Source organism: Fundulus heteroclitus, chromosome 11 (assembly GCF_011125445.2).
Source record: "Fundulus heteroclitus isolate FHET01 chromosome 11, MU-UCD_Fhet_4.1, whole genome shotgun sequence".
Taxonomy (NCBI): domain Eukaryota; kingdom Metazoa; phylum Chordata; class Actinopteri; order Cyprinodontiformes; family Fundulidae; genus Fundulus; species Fundulus heteroclitus.
Genome location: NC_046371.1, coordinates 15,204,164 through 15,225,511, shown reverse-complemented (window position 1 = coordinate 15,225,511; position 21,348 = coordinate 15,204,164). Strand labels below are relative to the sequence as shown.

The window sequence follows — 21,348 nt, the reverse complement described above, 5'->3', positions numbered from 1 at the left end:
GGTAAGTGTCATATCTGTTTTGCTCTGTTGTTAGCTCAGACTGACATTTAGAATGGGTCATGTGACCTAGAACGGCGCTCTAGGTCACATGACCCATTCAGCAGTGACCCTCTCAAGTTGCATAGGCAAGTTTTTGAGAAGGGCAGCCCACACGGAGCATCGATACGTACAAAGTGGAGTGTATTGACCTGAAAAGCCATTTAATAGATTTCAAATTAAGCTAATACTTGGGTCAAGACTTGCATGGTGCTGCTTTAAATGCAAAATGTATAGATTTCTTTTAACAGTTTTGCCTCAATGACTACTGTGATTGGGTTGTTATTTCAGCAAACGTCATGTTTTAGAGTCTGTATATACCAGTTAACAATTATTCGATTACAAAATCAGTTTGGCTATTATTTCAAAAATCAATTCAATCACGATTAATCAATAATTAATTGTTTCAGCCCTAGTTATAAAATGTTGACCCAAGCTTTGGATATCTCACATATTGCTGTTCAGTCCATTAACTGCATTTACTGCAAGCCTTCTATGAGAGAGCAATCCAACCTAAACTGACAGGTCAGACCATTTATCAGAAACTCTGGAGGAGCAGCAGATATCCACAGCTGAGGTGAGAGAATTTGTTGATGGGACAATTATTAGTTATGCACTCCAAATTGTACTTCTTGCGGCTCTCTTTCAACAATGGCTTGTAACTTTCAACCTTCCCAAGTCCAGATTTGTCTTTAAAGTGGCTACAACCATGTAAGAGACAGAGCAGACAAGCAAACCTGTTGGTTTGCATAAATTTGCTATGTGTGGCCAAAAAGATTCACCAGAGTCACCCAGGGCTATCACCAAAGTGAAACATGGTGGTGGCACCCTTGTTCACCAGGGACAGAGATGATGACCAGCGACATGATGGAAAGATGTTGGAAAGATTAAAGGACGTAGGGCTAATTCTGGAAGAAAACCTGTTAGAGGCTGCAAAAGACTTAAGACTGAGTCAGAGCTTCACTTTGTAGCTGGACAAAAACTCTAACATATGACCAGAGCTACAATGGGATGGTTTAGAGCATAGCATATTCATATTTTAGTCAAAGTACAGAACTAGTTCCAACATACAACACATGACTTTAAAAATAATTATCATACACTCTGTAATACATTTTTTCAAGTTCGAGATCATGTAACAAAAGGTTGATGAGTCAAGTTTGATTAACATTACATAGACTGGATTTCTCTGTCAATTACAGCTTGTCCTAAATGCTGCTGTGCTCTTACTAACTGGGAAAATACAACAAGAGCACATTGCCCCTTTTTATGTCCTCTACACCGGCTGCCTGTTTCTTTTAGAATTGCTTTTAAGATTTTACTTTTGGTTTTGAAAGCCAATCGCTTTTAGTCGTTCCGAGAACTAAAGGAGACCAAACTTTTTCCAGCTGCAGCTCCTAAACTGTGGAACAGTCTCCCACTGTCCATAAGGTCCGCCAAATCCTTGGCCGATTAAAAACTCATCTGTTTTCGTTGGCTTTTAATTCTGGGCAGCATGAACACTAGGGCCGGGTTTCTATGGTATTATTTTCTTTTCTTTTTTTTCTTTTACTGTTTTAAATATCCTATCTGTAACATTGTTTTTTATTGCCAATGGCTTTTACTATTTTACCATCTCATGTGAAGCACTTTGGTCATTCTACTATGTGTAATAGTGATATATAAACAAAGACTGATTGATTGATTGAGATATTTTGTAAAGATGAATAACCCCACATAATCCCAAAAACTGTGGCAATATATGTAAAACATTATATTCAGATACGCCATGTTTTGTGTGTGAAGCTGAAAGACTTCACTGTTGACGGTAAACAACTTTCCTTCATGTTTCAGTCTCTAGTCACGTCTGGTCAGAGTGGCTTCTTCTTTCATTTCCAGATAAATGGTAAATACCTATTTCATATCAAATACAATAGTTTTTCTTCTGTTACAGCGAAGTTCATTTCCACCAAAACCACAATTTGACTAAATTGACCATTAAGGCCAAGGTAATTACACATCCTTTTCTACCTGTATGTTGAGACGTCAGACCCCAGTAACCTTTCATGTTCTTATGCCAAAAATAGCCGTTTTCCAGGAGGCAGAATTAGGTAGAGCTTTTACACGGTCAACGCAGCTAAAAGGAGCAATGTTAAATACACGGACACTCCGGGATTGGTATGGAAACAACCAAACGTTAACACTCAAAGACGATCTTACAGCTGAAGTGTGTTTCCTCTGTAGCAGTACATCTGATAGTATTTCCTCTGTGGCAGCTGATACTGTAGCCGCTGTGAGCGCCTGCACCTGTCGCCCCTCCTCATGGCTCGCACAACACTATCCCGCACCACAAATCCCGTCCGAGGCCGACGTGCAAGCTGAGTCTTATTTAATGACGTGGATGACTGGATGAGCACAAAAAGCCTCTGTCTCTGGAGCTTAGTTGAAAAAGGTCGAAGACGCAGCGGAACGAGAGTCGCATTTCCCGATGTCAGGTTGTCCCCAGATTTTATGGAGATTTCCTGAACACCTTAATGGAGAACTGTGTTGCTCTGCTAGGTCAACAACACATTAGTGTGTTTCCCAGTTTATTTTGGAATCTGTTTGGCTATTTGACAAATGCTGTCTCTGTTGTGGAAATTGTGTGCCAGGTCTGGGATGAAAAGAAAGCACCGCAGTAGTAGCCACTGCAAAACAGAAATCTGACTTACAAAGTATTTCTTTGTCCCAAGAAGGGTTTCTGTGTACCTAACACTGGGATTATTTACCTTATTGAGACCCTCTTGGACAAGTCCAGACTAGCGGTTAGCTTCTTTGAGTGGCTGGTAAATGTCAGCTTAGCTGTATTTTTTGGTGTTAGCTGTTTGTTTCTCAAAGTAGCCATTATTTTCTTGTACAAGCTCTAAGCTCCACGAAGTAGTCATTAGCTTCTTGGACTAGCAATTAGCTTTTTGAAATAAGGGTTTGTTTCTCAGACCAACCATTGGCTTATTGGACCAGCTGATAACTTATCATGCTAGCTGTTAGGGTTCAGCCTTTGTAACCAGTGAGTCTGTATTCATAATAAATGAAAACACCAAGACTTACTGGGAAATGACTGCTTACGGTGATTTAATACCTCACTTCAAAAAAGCTCCAACTGTCTCTTTAAGACTTTCATATTCAACTTTAACAGCAGCACCTGCAACTGTGAAAGTAGTGTGAATTTACAAAAACTCCCCAAATCATTTGTGTTTTTTGATCTTTTGTGTTTTTGGAAAGCAAGGGCTGGATATCTCTGAGATAGAGAAAAAAAAAAAGAAGTCTGGATCTGACCGGCTCTGCTGCCCCTCCTTCTACAGCAGCACCGCCAGAATGACAGAAATAAACACACACTCACCAACCGAGGACAAGCAAAGGGACGTATTTAAATGACACAGTTTTAAACTTTGTACATTTACTTACAAAGATATACAACAGCTGATGAATATATATTTACAGCAGCAAAATTACATTCATTTAGATCTTGAAGAGGTAGAAAACAAAAAACGTTTTCGTCTAAAAAAGCTTCTGAAACTTGCGGCACAAGCATAGTTTAAAGTTCTTTTAGATGTGTTGAGTTTTTTTTTTTTTTTTTTTTGCTTTGCATCCAACATAAATAAAAAGAGCTTTAGGCTTAGACATTTTTACAAATTACAAGTTTTTCTTTTTTGGGTATGGGGAACAGCAGTGATATATTTGGATCAATTAAAATTTAGATAAAGTCAAAACCAGGGAAATAAAACCATAGCTTCAGTCTGATCCAGACATGCATGGATGCAGTGGCGTGTTTCAAACTTGTACAGTTAACAACCACAATTATTCAAATCTTTAAACACAGATATTTTTATATTTACAGGTAAATGCAAGTTTTCCCAAACATAATTTTAAAACCAGCCTTGCAAGTTTATTCAAAATGTTAAAATTGTTGACCTTGCACCAGGAAATCTTTGCAGATGCAGAACACACGGCAAGTTACATTTAAATAGTACAAAAAAAAAATATACAAGAACAGCAAAACACGGTCTTCACATTTCCATATAAACTGAGTTTAAACTCAGAACCTTTTTATTCTAAGCACTTAAACGCGTGTAAACCGACCACTGTGTTTGTAAAGTGAGCGTAACAGACAATGTTATCTAAACAGAAGGACCCAACTGAACGATAATGATCTCCTCGGCTCTGTGAAACACTGCAGTGTTTGTGCAGCTAAAGAGGGCAGAACAAAAGGAAAGCGTCGCTTCACAGGGATGTTTGGAGAGGCAAAAAATAGATCCAGTGCCTATGTGGTGATAGAAAGTGAATGAAGGGAGGAGAAAGCAACCATCTGATAGTCACAAGTTAAGAACCTCAGATGTTTATCTCATACACAAATATTCCACCATAAATGCTGCAGAGGTTTATCGGGAATAAATTAAGAATAGAGGAGCTGTTCTTCATAATCTTATCATAAGTAGACTCCCCCGTATCATTTAAGACCTTTAGCCTGAGGGTGGTCAGAGCTCAGGCTTTTTTTTTTCCTGCTTAATGGACGTTTTTCTTCCGGATGTGGGACAGTTATTGCAGCAGGGTAAAAGATAATAACAATGAAAATTGATTTTTTTTCCCCTGCTTTGTGGTCTACAACTTGTGTGTCTTCAGTTTAAAGTTGAGCACTGACCACATAGCGCCCTCCATATTTGTTATTTGTTATATATTTATAACACACTATGTATATGTATATATTTTACAAAATGAGCAAAACCACATTTATTGCCACTCCCAACAAATTTTACAACACAAATGCCAAAGAATTATTTTATAATTCCTACTTTACTTTTAGAAGTTGATCAGAGTGCCTTTGAATTTAACTTTGTAGTTCCTTAGTTCTGTTCCTCTGAAGTATAAACATTATGGAGCACTAAGACTATTTCTCTTAATCACTCTTCGAGATGTGAAATACGAGCCACGCTCCAGGTTAAGATACAGGGAAAGCCTTACAATCAATTCACCTTTTTTTGCTGCAGCAAACAATGTTATGCTGCAAAGTTTTGTAACAGTATGACGTGACACAGAAGCCCATGTATTAAATTTTGCAACTTGAAATAAAGAAAATGTATGCCTTTATGGTCAACTCACAGGAATATATTTGCATAAATTAGAGTCAGGTTCCTGATTTTGGAAATCGAATCCGCTCACACCTCATCCCCTGTGGTGACATTAAATTCTTGTAAATAAATGATCAGCACAACCGGGTTTTATGGGCAGTTACAGAGATTTTTAAGGAAAACTTTTGCTGATGTAAACTGCCAACACTGTGGTTAACTCAAAGAGAAGTTAAAATCTTTACTTGTTGCTATAACAAAAACCTTTTAACCAATTTAAACATTCACTTCTGTTGTAGCATATCCAGAAACACAATGGAATATATTGAGTCATTTCATGGATTCTACAACAAATATGGTGCATTTTTGTCTCAGCTTTACCCTAAGAAACTGGTAGCAAATACAACATTTTTATTAAGAACAGTTATCTTTTACAGTTTTTAACCAGCAGTTTGGAATGACGTTGCCTGCACGGCATCTGACTCTCACTACAAAGCACTAAAGGGGACTCTGGTCTGTTGTGAAAAAGAAAAAGCTGAGTTCTCAATGTACAAGCTTGTCTAGGTTCTGTCTGAGGTATGGATAATTAACGAAAGAACAAGATCCCGGATACAAGCAGCCAAAAACAGCTTCCTTCGGTGGGTGGCCTGGCTCAGCCTTAGAGAGACAGGGGGGGAGGAGCTCTTTCAGCCAAAGTAGAGCCACTGCTTTTACATGTTGCAAGGAGATGGTTGAGGTGGTTTGGAAATATGATCAGGAGGCCCCTGATGCCTCCGTTTCATTGGTAGGAGAAGCGGGGAAGAACCAGAAACTGCTGGAGGGACTCGATATTCCTTCTTATCCTACGGGTCATTCTGAGGGAACACCTTGGGATTCCCCAGAATAAGCTGGAGGATGTCGCTGAGGAGAGAGAGGTCTGGGTTTCCTTCATAGACCTGTAGCAACCCTGCGACCCGATCTTGGATAAGCCAAAGACTGTAGAAGGATGGATAAAAGTACTTTCTCAATAGTGCTTAAAACTGTTCATGTAAAATAGCCTCTCTGTAGAAACATCACTCTGCAATCGTCTACTTGGACACTTTTTTGGATAGTTTTGCTATGATCGCCATAAAATGGACCAGCGATACAAGCACCTGTTGTTGTTTTTCTTGCAGCTGAACAATATGCACATACCAGTACCATCAGCATATATATGTAAAGCTATATGTTAGGAAAGAAAATATCGTTGGATAGTCTCATTTTTAGCTGCCTGTGCGACCCATTCTCACACCAAACTAGCCAAATGATTCCAACACAAAACATATTATGTTCAAAATTGTGCCACGTCCAATTTTAGACTGTTTTCATTGAAATGTTTTGGGTAACTAGCCAATTTCTTTCTCTGTGCACCAGAGTGCCTTGGAAAAATATCAATACCCCTTTAATTTATAGTTTAAAAGAGCGAGCTTACTAGCAGGTGCTGGTAATAAGACATTCTCAGAATTCAAGCTTTTGCAGTTTTTTTTTTTAGTTTGTTTCAAGGAATTACTGGAACAAATTTTAACAACCGATTGATACCAACATTACCAGAAATAATTTTTTTTTCAGTTAAATCATTAAGTTTCCCAGAAATATCAACATCCCAAAAAAAAGAGAATATGTATCCATCGCCGTTCAGCAAACATTTCATGCTTCTTTTGTTTCAAAACCCGAGATAGAAATCATTTTGGAACACTTTAAAAATCACAAAATTCCTGTAATGGATAAAAATGTTGTGTAACATTTGCAGCTGTAAATAAGCCCCATTTAGCTGGACTGAAGACAAAAATGGACTTTGTGGATTGTAAATGTTCCAGACCTCGGCTCTGCTTGAAAAATATTTCATTGAGAAATGTTAATTAGTCCTTTAGAAATCAAGCAACTGTCCACTGTGGCTCTACGCTCTTTCAGGAGTGAATGCTGCCAGTCAATGACTCCATGCAATCTGCTGGATTTCCTTAGAGAGAAAACATTTTGACCAATATCTGTATGATTTGATTAATTTGACTCTGTAAAAGTCGCTGAGATGGCATGTGTTGTAAATTGACGCTATGTAAATAAACTGAGTTCAGTACAATTCTTTATGTTCAGTTGTTTGGTTTATTTCAACAAAGCCCTTCATTATTTACTGTGTTTTAGGTGATTGTTTGTAATATGCCCATTGCTGTTGTGCGTTTATGTTCAATAAAGTTTTTAACAAGCCTTCTCACAGCTTTTGTCTTATCCCAGTGTCTTTTATAGTCCTGGCTGTCAGCAACAGGCACATGCTGTTGGGTTGGTGATCAGTTCCCACTACCTGATCTTGTCCAGTTTCGACTCAAAAAATGAAAACATGTTTGTCTGACTGCGACTGAGGACAGAACGGGTCCCGTCTCATATTTTAAGATTTCACTTTGTAACACATTTAAATCTTATTTTGGGATATCAGAATAAAGGGCGCTGAATACTGATCCACACCACTCTTTTCAGAGTTTTCTATTTTACATTTATCCGCTACTTTGTCTCAATTTATAGAACACGCTGATGTTTGTTTTGAAGAATTTTTCAAACGTTTCAAAGGACTTAAATATTTTTGCAAGGCACTGTACAATGAACCTGTCAACTCTTGCGGATCAAATAGTTTTGTACTTAAATATCTCACAAAGTATTACTACCAAATAGATGAATGCAAATCCAGTTTAGTACCATCCATAATTATTTAGGGATGAAAGAATACCTAAATACAGAATGATCACATATTTTAGTTTATGTAGATTATCTTGTAAACTCACACCTTGTTTTTTTTTTTGTCTTGATTAATTTTAACTCTCAGTTGCAGATTTCTGTAGAGCATCACAACATTAATCAAATGGTTAACCAAGTCACTGCCTAAAGGGAACTAAAAGTACATTGTTGGTCTATTACAATTGTATGTCTTATGTTAAAAGATATTTTATAGTTTTCGCTTTGGGTGAATGTATCGATGCAAAATTCATGTCAGATGGCTGGCCTTTGTATTTCAGCCTATTAAATAAAAAGAACTGCAGCAGAGTAGGCGAGGGATCTCAAGTAAAACCACAGTAACACTGATCAAATATAACCGTGCACAGCTACATACATTGTAGAGCAGGACGTTCAGTCAGTCTGTCAAACGTGAACAAAATGAGCTGATGCTGTATAGAAATGCAGTTTTAATTTAATATCCTACTTATTTTTGGTCAAACGACAGAACCAACATTTTCCCTGCAACCCCTGCTCCCAGAGCTGTTTTCCTGCCAACTGGTCAAGGAACCTGGAGCTACATCTAGAACCTGCTCAGAACATGACGCCGGCGGAGCAAGGGTCAGCGAGCTGTCTCGAATTGAGCTCTCCAGACTCCCTTTCCACCCGGATTTCTCTTCGCTGTCCAGCCCCCGGACACGGCCCGGTTCTGAGTTCCCATTCTGCCTCCGTGGAGTCTTGGAGTAACCGTGTCTCTCGCTGCACCAGCCGCATGCCCCCTTCCATCCTGAGCTGCCGACCCTTAAATGAAGTATCTCCTGGAAGGCGTGTCGGAACTCAGGGCTGCGGCAGTAGATGAGGGGGTTGAAGGCTGAGTTGGAATAACCTATCCAGTTAAGGAATCGAAACAGGTTCTTAATGCCATCGAGATCTACAAAGGCTATGATGATATTGAGGATGAAGAAAGGTAGCCAACACAGCGTGAAAGTTCCCATGATGATCCCCAGAGTTTTCACAGCCTTGTGCTCTCTAAGGCAGAACTTAAGACGCTTCGCAGCGGACTGCTTTCCTTCTTTTTCCGTCCTCACTCTGTTTTCCTCTCCCTTTTCGTCTTGCCCAGCGTCCGTATCCTCAGTTTGCTGCATGTTTAGTCTGTCCTCTCCGTCTGCTCCTGTCCTGAGTTTATTCAGTGAGGGGCTGTCATCTGGGTAAGTCCGCTGTGCAGATTTATGCAGGTGGAAGAAGTGCCGCTCCCTTCCTCGGATTTTTTCCAGCTGCTTCTGAGCCTCTTGGAAGACTCGGGTGTAGACGAAAATCATCACCACCAGCGGCATATAGAACGACACAATCGAGGAAGATACCGCGTAGATGGCGTTGGTGTTGAATTCACAGCAGGTCTCACTGAGTAAGCATTTCGTGGCGGATTCTTTGTCCGACACCCAGACCTTGAGATAGATGGGCAGAAAGGAGATGAGGCAGGCAACTGCCCAAACCACAAACACCACCGTGAAGGCCCGAGCCCTGGTGAGCATCAAAAGACAAGAGAGTTTAAACATGTGAAAGATGATAAAGAGCATGCAGATCAGTGACAGTTATTGTTATAAACCAGATGCCAAAAATGGACTCGTAAATTTAACTTTTCAGGAAACCAGCGTATTAAATATGTTCCTTTCTAAACAGGCCGTTTTATGAGGCTCAGAATGAAAACAGTTTGAAACGCTGGACGTTTGGAGACTGACCAGCTTAGTTTGGATTAGAGATGCGCAGATATGCATATGCAGCTTGAAATGTCAAAATAGGGTAGAGTAAAGGCCGGTTCACATGGCAAGATTTTAAAATTGTCAGCTGACTTCCAAAGCCAGAGAGACACCACGCATAATGGTAAAATAAATGATCAATATTAAAGGGTTCCTCGTACAGTGTGTGGTGTTCGGTTAGACGGCAAGCACAACAAACAGAATTCACTCACTGTCATTCAGATATCAGATGGGAAATCTTGCCAAACCTCACAAAATTAAACGTGAGTTCAAAGCAAATATACATGGACGACGAGGAAAAATAATGGAGATAGTTAATGGATTAATTTTAACAGAGAAAATACATTAAAAAGCTCCTGGTTAAAGGAGCGGAGACAGCGCGAACACGGGCTGAACGTTTGCTACTGTATGATATAGAGGTGAGTTTTGTGTTTTTTTTTTTCCCTCAGGGTTTCCCTCATCTGATTTGAGGTCAGAGCGGTCCATATCTCTCTTAACACACCACAAGCGGCAGGAATATCTCTTAAGATGATCTTAAGAGCCAACAGGATAATCGGGGCATGTCGAAAGGGGAAGATCTGGGCAAAAATCGGGCAAATAATCCTACTGTGTGAACCAGGCATGGGGCGGCTACAGGTATCAACCTGCAAGGTTTTAAAAAAACATAAAATTTTCCATCCCACCATTCTTTTAAAGTCGTTGAACTTGTATTGTATTGTATTTCAATTAGTAAAGGATTTTTTTTTTTATCTAAAGAAACCCAGGTGTTTGGGCCAAGCTACTGCATAAGGTCTAAGCTCTGGCAATAATGTGAATATTGTCAACATTACCACTGTATTAACTTCATGTCATCAGTTTGTCGCAAAACAGGCACTGGGCTTGGACTGAAACCTCATGTACAATGTGTCTTTTGATTCTACGAGAAAGCATTTTTTTTTATACTCAAAATCAGCATCCTACTTAGCCACAGCTCAAAATTTTTAGCCTGACTGAGCTAAGGTTTTTGGCATGCAGCTTGACCTACTCTAAGCCTTTGGCCAAAACAAAAGTGATAACTGAAAAAGTCTAACGACCTCAACTTTTTGGAACTCGCAAATCCAGATTCTTTTCATTTCTGAACCAGCATTCACCACGAAATGACTTAAATGATCTGCACAGATCACATCGCGAAGCCTCAAGTATGCTCATAAAATTAGCATGCTTTGTAAAACGCCGTCAATCTGGTGTTCTGAACCAGCTGTGCAGTTTGCCCTTCATGTCTGGGCAACATGGCAACATGCTGGTTCGTGCGCGTCTTTTAACACTAAGACAAAAAAACAACTCATGTTTTTTCAGAAGCATTAAACGACTACCTGTGTTGACGGAAGTACACAATCATGCAAAGTTAAAAGGGTTAATAATTACCATGGCAGAGCTTAACCTATTAGAGAAGGGATAGCTAAGGTCATCTGCAAGCGTTTGCAAAGACTGCCTCGGGTCTTAATGGGCTATTAGTGGGTTAACATTTTCCATCAACTTGCTCCTCTGGCCGCACCCAAAGAAACATATCTTTTGTTAAAGTTTGTCAAATACCACAACTTGCAATATTTAACTGGCTGACATGCATTAAACATGAATTGCTCCCAAACATTAAAATAACTCGCTATTCTTCTTCTTTATGTATCCTTAAAAGCTGCCTTACCTGGTTAACAGTGTCGGGTAGCGGAGCGGCCTCGTAATGGCGAGGTAGCGGTCCAGAGCAATCACGCACAGTGTTTCTATGCTGGCGGTCACACACAACACATCAGTCGCCGTCCAGAAGTCACACATGAAGTTTCCAAACATCCAGCTTCGCAGCAGTATGTTGCTGGAGCTAAAGGGGACCACGATCAGACCCATAATGAGGTCAGCAACAGCCAGCGAGGCAATAAAGAGGTTGGTGATGGTCTGGAGCCTCTGGAAGCGCAGGATGGCCGTAATCACCATCACATTACCTGCACAGAAAACAATGACTGTTGAACTAAAGGTATAAAAGAAATCAGGTTTGATTCCCCAACAATATATGCTTTGAAAATACAGTTCCTTGCAAAAGTATTTACACCCCTTGAACGTTTTCAAATTCGATCATGCTGCAACCACAAAGCATTTTATGGGCTGGACATGTCAACACAGAAAACGGGACACAAAATGAAAGTGTTTAGTTTCCAGTCATATTCAATAAATTAGACTATAGGTTCTGATCAGGCCTGCTTGTCAGACTAAAATAACCTATAGAACATTACAACCTTTAAGTCCGTATTTAACATGTCTGTCATTAAAAGCACTGTACTAAAAAGTTTTTTTTCAATGTGTTTTTAGGTCTGGCATAGTATTTTAATCCTAAATGTCATGTTTTCATTAGCCGTAAGCAGAAAATCACAATAATAATAACAGAAATAAAGGTTTACCAAATCAGTCTATGTGTGACCAATCTATATATTGTCTTTCACTTAGTGAAATGAGTTACTGAAAGCAATCAGTTTTTTAAATAATATTCTAATGTTTGAACATCACTGTATGTATAAAACGCTGTGGGGATGGTTTTCTTCAGCAGGGATGGAGAAGCTGGCAGCAGCTGATGAATAGATGGATGGAGCAAAACAGAATCAAGAATCTTCATTGTCATTATGTAACCATGATGACATTTTTGTGAAACACCGGCTCAGAATTCACACAGACTCACAAATAACACACAGACAAAAACAAGACACAATGTCCAAATCGTTCAGTGCAGCGACAATGCTTTCCGAGAAGCTGAAAGCGCACAAACAGTCCTCAGCATCTGATAAGGTTTAAATGTTCAAGTTAATAAAGAGCGTTAGCAGTCACGTTACAGACTATGTAAGTTACTGTGCAATCGCATTAATGAGTTTAAAAAGTGTGCAAATAGTCATTAGCAAACTCTAACATCTTCAAGTTAGTTGATGCTCAAGTCGAACAACTTGAACATTTACATTTTTGCTCATGAATATTTGCACAGTTTTCAGTACAGGACAATTCTGGAGGAAAACCTCCAAGACTCAGGAGTTGGATGGAAGTTTAACTTACAGCAGGACAATTATCTTAAACACGCAGCTGGAGCTGCAATGAAATGTCTTATATCAAAGCCTGTTGATGCTTTAGAATGGCCCAGTCAAAGTCCAGGTCTACATCCAGCTATTTTGCAAAGAAAAACACTCAAATGTAAGTCTGTATATCACAGGTGTCAAACTCAAGGCCCGTGGGCCGAATCCGGCCAGTCAAAGTAAATAATCCGGCCCTCAAGAGCCAAAAAAAAAAGGCACATCGTGTCATAAAGTAGAGGCATATATCCTTTTAAAGTGTATAAATTGCCTAAATCTGTGCCTCCTGTAAGTTTAACTCACCCCAATATCAACTTTTGTTGCAGATAAACTGTATAACCTGGGCCTAAGATTGCTACTTTTATGTTACTGTGCATTTTTTATACTTCTATGTGAACTGGAATGAAATTAGAAATTGAAAAGTATCGTATATACACGTGCAACCGGCCCTTTTAATGACTTCATGACACCAAAGTGGCCCTACATAGAAATGAGTTTGACACCCCTGCTCTATATGTATGTGGACAAGAGACATAACCCCACACTCTCCTGTAATGGTTTGTGTTGGCGAAGGACTGAAGCGGCACATGTTTGATGGGCATAATTTAATAATAAAGCTCACGACACGGAGGAAACTCAGGGACCCACAAAGACAGAACAGCAGACACTGACTTAGATACAACAGAAACCAAAGGGAGTGCAATAAACCAAAACACAAACAGGTGCGGCTCATGACACTTCCAGCTTTAACAGCAGCAGCGGGTGCTTTCCTGACCCTGACCCAGTAGGACTGAACACAAACACCTGGCACACATTTTTATCCCGAGTTGTGAACGATAAACAAAATAAACGTGCATCCCTTTCCTTCTACTTCTCAACTCTGGCCTACTTTGTGTTAGTCGGTCTCATAAAAATCCAAAAGAACACAACGAGGTTTGTGGTTTTAAATGGAAAATGGGAAAAACTGTTCTAGGTGTGTGAATCGTTTTCCAAGGCACTGTAACTAGCATGTTTTAAAAAAACAAACAAAACAAATACTTACCAAAAACTATTGCTAGAACAAGAATAGCCATAGCAACGCCACACAGCACAAGTTCCACATCACTATACTCTGTATCTGAGGTGATATTGAGGAGCTGTGACTGGTTCATGGGTGGTGGCACAGAGGTCACACCGGCCATGATCTACTGTCAAAACAAACAGTAGAAAACATAGTTAGTAATGGTGGTTAAAACAAACAGAGACTAACAATACAGCTTAGGACATTAGGACCTGAGTGCACCTTAAATGTTTTGTTATATCACGGTGTAAGAAAATACATATGATAATTACAGCTTACTATACATGGTAAAATTAAGTAATGACAAAAATCCCTGAATCTTTATCTGCTCTCTTTTATTCAAGATGGAGGACATTGCAGGTTGCAAACAATCCCCCTCGCCTTGTCTGTTAAAAAAAATCTTCGCATGAGATGAAGCTGGATTTTATTTAATGTCAGATCATAATGTCATATAGGGTCATGCACTAGTATACATAAAGCATATTTCCATTACTCTACCCTCAACCTTTAATATCCGCTCAGCTTTTAGTCGCGTTCATTTTAGCTGTCTGGGCTGTTAATGCAAATCGCCTGCAGCGACTCAATCATCCATTACGGTGGCCTATAGATGGCAGAAGTGCTGCTAAATGTGTATAGCAGAGACATTTAAAAAAAAATAAATAAAAACTTTAATCACAGATTCTTTCACAATGGCTGAACTCTGTAACTGGATTAAGGTCTGTACTAACTCTGTGCAAAGGTGTATTTATGAAAAGGTTTGTATTTTACAGGCACATGTGAGTCTTCGATGCATTTTTTGCTGAGGACAGGGGAATGAAAGCTCTGACCAGGACAACAACCTGATGTCTCATTGCTAACATGTCACACTTTTATTTTTTTTTTACTGCGGATACACTCCAAAACAAAATGAAAGTCTCCCAAAACTCAAAAGGAGGCTGAAAATAGAAACAGTGCCCAATCTGAGTCCTGAATCTGTGCAAAAACGAAAGAGGAAAAGAGTGATTTTAAAGCCATGATCAATTATATTGTTATGTTATAAATGATTTAAAGTCACTTTAAACCTCATGGAAAGGTTTGTTAAATTTTTTTACATGAATATGCAGACTTCCGTGCTCTCTCACCATTTAAACAATTAGAGAAAAGTAATCTCCAGTCAGGACTGGAGTCCTCTAGCGATAACTTGCAATTGTTTTCACAGCAGTTATGCCATTAAAGTTGAATTAAAATCACTTCAGTCACGGGAAGTTTGCAATAAGCCATAGACTTTTAATACATAAAGTCTATGAGACAATTATCGTCACAAGGGAACAGCTGCTGGAGTATGGCTGCTTCTTTCAAGCTTAGACTATACACGCTTTAACAACAGTGTCGCCTGTGAAGACACTAAACACTGGAATCCTAAATCCATTCAGTGAGACTGATTAATATTTCCTCTAAGGTCAGATGATTTCAGTAATGTAGTTAAATGTAGACACTGTGATAATAAGTATGAGCGGCACGACTTGATTGTTGTGTTCGCAAAAAGAAATACAACTCGCTCCTGTTGTATATATACTGAAATTTTAAAGATATTTTAGCTGTATTAGAGTTTAAACTGGGCAATGACTACAATTAAATACTAGGAAACAGTAAAATATGTTTAGCACTATCCCATAAGAAACTCTACAGTACATCTAGAAGGGGCTGTTTCTCTACCAGGACCATTTTGTAGGTTAGACTTCTCCCTGGTACTTTAGTTGCTGTTGCGAAAACAAAAGGAGTTTAAAACATAGCACCATCAAATTAATGTTTCATCAGACGCATATGTTTAAAAGCTGCATAAAAGAACTGCATATTTTGGGTGTAATTTGTCTTAATTTAAAGCATTGTTTTTGAGCATATCGTTGTTCCTGAATAGGAAAAACTAGGTTGTTTTTGCTATTCTTGGTTTCTATCTATCTATCTATCTATCTATATATATATATATATATATATATATATATATATATATATATATATTATATATATATATATATAAAGTTGTATTCTTATATATATATATATATATATATATATATATATATATATATATAAAGTTGTATTCTTTATATATATATATATATATATATATATATATATATATATATATATATATATATATAAAGTTGTATTCTTTATATATATATATATATATATATAAAGTTGTATTCTTTATATATATATATATATATATATATATATATATATATATATATATATATATATATATATATATATATATATAAACAATGAGTTGAGATAGGTAAAACTAGTATTGACGGGTTTTCCCACGCTTCCTACAATTAGTGATTTATTTATAGACATAACAGCTGTATATACGAAATTATAGCTAGTGTTAAGTGAGGAAGGGTGGCTCCTCTAACACGTCGGACTGAATGCAACACTCCCCAACAGGCTGGATTTGTTCTCATCCCTTTTATCAAATTAATGTCATCCTTTTACATATGTGTTTTTTTTTTTTTTTTTTTTACTTTTTTATTCTATCTGAATACTTGTAAACAATTTGATTTGGCAAGGACTCAGGAATGTTCGAGACACGTTATGTTTAGGTTTTTTTCTTCTAAACCTATCACTGGTTTAATAGATTAGAGGGAGTTGCCCTGTTGCTGTCTTATGAGCTAAACATATGTGGTTTTTCACAGAGGAAGCCAGAATTTTCCTTGGTGTCATGTGTTCATAAGGTTCAGCTTTTTTTTTTTTTTTGCATGTCTTTGCATTTTTATCTCCCTCAGATAATGTAAATCCACTGGCAGCAAGTCAGAGTGTTTATAACATCTTGCCATTTCTTGACCTAATCTCATTTTATTTATATTGACTTTATCATTATTAGGTTAAAGAGTTGTGCAAATTACATACAATGATATCAAAGACACACAGGTATCTGGTCAAACCCTCATGCCATCAGGAGTCTGACATGTACCATAGATCAGAGCGTACAGTTTGTACACTTTGCTCTTGCACTCTGAACTAATCGGTCCACTTAAGTGTACACCAAGCAAACAGGCTGAAGCTGGGGACAGGCTAGACTTGTGACAAACTACAGCTACAGGAGCATGTGCATTACGTAACGCAGGTCGCAAAATGTCAACGCGGCTGCAGTGGTAGAGTAGGACCAAGGAGCTAAAAAAAATAGAAATAAAATGCACCCTTATTGCTGCAGTCGTGCTGGATGCACTTTGCAGCTGCGGTAGGCAGAATACTGGCCACAGACATGTGGGAGTACTAGAACAAGGTGACCTTTTATGCATCGGGCCATGACTATAAACTTTTGATTTGATGAGCATTTATTTATTAACTGTCATGCATGAACAAATCGCTTTTATTTACAAAGGGCCGACTGGCTGAGCATAACCCCTCTTTTGCTCAGGCGTCGTAACTGACAGCAAACACATGCTGATTCAAGTCAATTTTAAACATTGGGGGATGGTTGGCCCTGTTAAGTCAGAATAAGTCAGTCATTTTCTCAGTTGGCTCTAATTGAGGCTTAAAGACGGGCAGACAGGTGTCATATAACTGTGAGTTTGTAGAAAAGTGAGCCTGACAGTGGTTGGACAAAACTCGGCATTTTAGAAGATTTTAGCTACCATTATGGAAAATGTTCATATCTATATGATGGAATTCTAAATATTTATTTATTCTTATTAAAGGGTTAAAGTCTCTCAAGACACAGGTGAAAATCCTGGGTTTTGAATAAAGTTTCGTTCTTTGAGACAAAAGATAGAATAAACGATCAGATTTTGTAAAAAAAAAATTCTGTTCATTTCCAGGTCTTGTGGTTCGTTTGGAAATGGTCTCAGGCACCATCAGATGATCAGGTGAAGGATCTAATAACAATAATGTCTTGCAAAAGAGAACACTTTAAACGTAACGTAACTGTTTTTTAAACAGCAAACTTGATTTGAGCACAGCTTTCCCAACGTTTACCTTCTTTTTTCTTTTTTACAGATCATCTACCTTTAAATGTAAATTACTGGAATCTAAAGCTAGGTGTTTGCCGACAACTTTGTTTTTGCACCTTCATCTTTGAGGGGACCTGTTACTGATCATTCATGCCCATCCCCTCCCATTCTCTTCAAACCTACAATATGACGAAGCCATTTAAACTGACCCTGTTGCTCCTTTTTGCAGCACGTGAGTAAAAAGAGGCTAAGAGTGAAAGTTTGCAGGTACCACCAGGGCAACTAAAGGAATGAAGTTGCCGTTTGATTCATTCAGTCACTTCACACTTTGCTCTCTGAGAGTTAAAACTAGCAGAAATAACCCTATGTATTTTCTATTTGAATTATGAGTGAGGATTTTGTGCACGGGTTGAAATAGAATCTTGACTTTTTCAAGGCGGAACACCAACCTATCTAGTACTTGTCATATGAGCGGCCGCAATTATAAAAATGTTCTCTTACAAGTCAACTCTGGTTATGCTTTCTGACAACTAAAAGCAGGAAAGCATAAGAATGAGAGCCGGGTAAGGCATGCATAATGTCATGATCTGCATATTATTGAAGACGGTGAAGTTATATAATATGTTTAAAATGCTGCACTTTATTAGGGTGAAATTGCAGAACACTGAAATAATCTAGTACAATATTCTCCGGAGATAAGTATTTTTTTTATTTTTAGTTTCAAATGGTTAAAATCAGCGAAAACTTAGGGTTCCCTTGACTGTGATATGACATCTTTCTATGACAGGTCAAGGGATTATACCCAAAAAACTACACAATTTCACCAGTTCAAAGAATCCAAACTATCCCTTTAACAGGTTGCAAAGCATCGCTGTTTATTTAACTTTCACATGTACAGTATGTACGTTAACACACACGTAAACTCTGCCTGGTTAACAGGTTTCTCTGTGTGTTGCCCACTTGGCTTAAAATGTTAACTGGCTTTATTCCAACATAATCTAAACAATTTGAGCGCAATTCGATGGCATCTGTAAGGAGTGCCATTGATTCGCACGTGTTTACTCAGCTCTGCAGCATGCCAGCGAGCAGACGCACTGCATATTTAGGACACATTAAAAACGCCAGCGTGGACCACAACAGCTTTGCTGTTTTATGAAATCATTTTGCAGATAGAATAAATCGCTCTCCTGTTTAAACAATGCTGAACACATAGCTTTTTTTGTCGAAAGTCAGTATTGTGAATCTTCCTTTGAGTTAATTTGAGGTTTTGTCATTATGGGAGGGAAAAGAAAAACAACGTTCCAAACTTTGCACATTTACATTTAGAAATTATTCCATGTCAGTGGAATGATGGATTGGCAGGAAACATATCTCCAGACTCATTGTGAAAATCAATCTTTCATTACCTGTGCTCACATGGCCCTTTCAGTCATAATGCATGTGCAGAGACTGGCCATGAGGAATGATCATTTAGTGCTCACAGTTTCAGGCATTACTTAAACATTATGAGCCTTACATCATTATAAAGTTATTTTAAAAAAAATCTGCAATGAGTAGCATTAATCAGCTCCTCCCGTTCAAACTGATGACTCTCGAACTGTTTGCTGGCCGTAGCAGCTGATCAATAATAGTCTTGGAAGTTACCTGCAATAACACAGCTTGCAACTCAGACTCTGACCATCCCCTTTCAATATGTCTCTAAAAAAGAAACTTGACCACTAGACTTATGGTCAAATGCAACAGATTGGCTGATGTGATGCATATCAAAATATTTCAGCAAAAGCTGAACCGCCCAACCCTAAATAAAAAAATAAAAACAGACTCACAATCACAAATCTGGACAACGTTCAGAAGCACCAGCTTTTGGTTTACTCAGCAGAATAAACATGTCTGCAGAACAAACGCTGAAATGACAGGACCTATTTTGCTTGTGACATAACACAAACCACGTATGACGAATGCAAGTTTCAATTATCTGGACAAATCCGACTTGTCTGCAATATTGTTTTCCGTCATTCTATTTCATTCCACTGAGCAAATGTAAGAACTTCAAATTAAATCCTTCAGAAAAAAAATATGTAAATCCATAAATTTCTAATTTATTTAGCAATAAGGTCCGTTTTTGAAATGCACCCATGGGAACACAGTGTGTGAGAAGCTCATGCATGTCAAGCAGACTTGCAGCGCTTGTTTTCTTACCTCCAGGCTTTGCTCTCTTCAGTCCAAGTATTTCATTCTTGCGTTTCTTTTAGATCCACAACATGTTCGCGCTGTGCTCCTCGGCAGCTTGGACTCCACTTTTGGACGGGGTACTGAGACTGTTACACAGGCACTCTGTCTTGCTATTTCCTCTTTGCTCTCCCTCATGTGTGTCCTCAGTCTTTTCAGCCCTCAACTACACTTTGAAGCAGCTGAGCCTGTTGCCCTTATTTTAAGCATGCTCTCATGACATCACAGCCAGAGGGCAGCCTATCAGAGTGCAGGGAACGTCTGTTAGTGTATATGGCATGCCTGAGGTGTTCTGACAGCTCAACAGTAGCCAAAAACCCTTAAGGTTTTAGTGTTAACCATCTTCCTGCAAGGTAACTTCTTTTTTTTTTTCTTCTTCAGACCAAGATCTTTTGGTCACGTGTGGCGGCAGCAGCAAAGCAAAACCACAAACCTCCACCTTTGACTGATGGAAAGTTTTGCTTCAGCATCTGAGCGATTTTGAACATTTAGCCAAACATGCTCTTTCACATTGCTATTTCGTGTGTGTCTTGGCTCCGAGGTTATGTAAAAATAGTATGTCTGAATGCGATATGTGTTTTTCTTGTCAAATCTTTTAGTTTTGCAATAGACACAGACAGAAAGCAGAATGTCAACATTTTGCGGCCTGCTTTTACGGATTTTCTACTGCTAAACAAGCTGTGTATTAAATTGCAACCATGTTTTAAAGTCAGAGAAGAAGAAAATACAACATTAAAATCTTTACAATTTGTTTGTCACAGAAAGGTTTTATCTGAGCGGTGCGCACATAGTGGGACAGATGTAGACATTGTTATCTTTCCTGGGTCTGAATCCTGGCCTGGGGTCTTTATCCACAGGATTTAGATGCTGTCTGCATGCATGGATCCCTTACCGGATGCTCTGGCTTCCTCCCACAGTCCAAAAACATGACATGGTGAGTTCACACCGGACGCAAACAAGACATTTGGAGTGAGCGATTTACATGTATTCCCAATGGAAAGGTGCTTTCAGGAGCGGATTAACGGTCCGCGATGTAAAGGACACATTTCGAGCGATGCGAACGGCACGAATTGGGCAAATAGAGCAAAGCAAAAGTTTCCTCGAGTTCAACAATCGGACCTTTAAGTCAGTTAGGGTCGCGTTAAGGGTGTTGCTCATCCGTTTATTTAAGCACAAAAATGACGCCTGTAGTTTGTGTTTCGGAGGGTGGTCCGTATCCCGACACCAGCTCCTCATGCTGGGTCCTGGGAAGACGGAAGTATCACTGGAAGAGACCGTCATCCAGACGCAGCTACAGGTACACGGAGTTAGGTCCAGGCTAGGAATTTAACAAGGTCAAGATATCTAGGTTGGTCAAGTACTTCGCTGGAAGGGAGAAAGAACTGACACCCTCCTGCTGGATTCACTTCCTTATGAAGGGCTCCAATTAGTGGTGATGAGGAGCACCTA

The 21,348-nt window shown here is 38.8% G+C and overlaps 1 protein-coding gene across 2 annotated transcripts; it reads right to left on the bottom strand.

Moving 5' to 3' along the window:
• Positions 1 to 4,753: 4,753 nt before the first annotated feature.
• LOC105916220 (beta-2 adrenergic receptor-like) lies at positions 4,754 to 20,065 on the bottom strand. Of its 2 annotated transcripts, none has more exons than XM_036142937.1 (4): positions 19,870 to 20,065; positions 13,715 to 13,859; positions 11,274 to 11,565; positions 4,754 to 9,356 (listed from the first exon to the last, which is right to left on the bottom strand). In XM_036142937.1, the coding sequence occupies exons 2-4, from the start codon at positions 13,851 to 13,853 to the stop codon at positions 8,333 to 8,335; spliced, it is 1,455 nt and encodes a 484-aa protein (XP_035998830.1). In that variant the 5' UTR covers positions 13,854 to 13,859; positions 19,870 to 20,065; the 3' UTR covers positions 4,754 to 8,332. The 2 variants fall into 2 exon arrangements, with proteins under 2 accessions (XP_035998830.1, XP_035998831.1); XM_036142938.1 differs by having other exon boundaries at positions 13,715 to 13,856.
• Between the last annotated feature and the right edge of the window lie 1,283 nt (positions 20,066 to 21,348).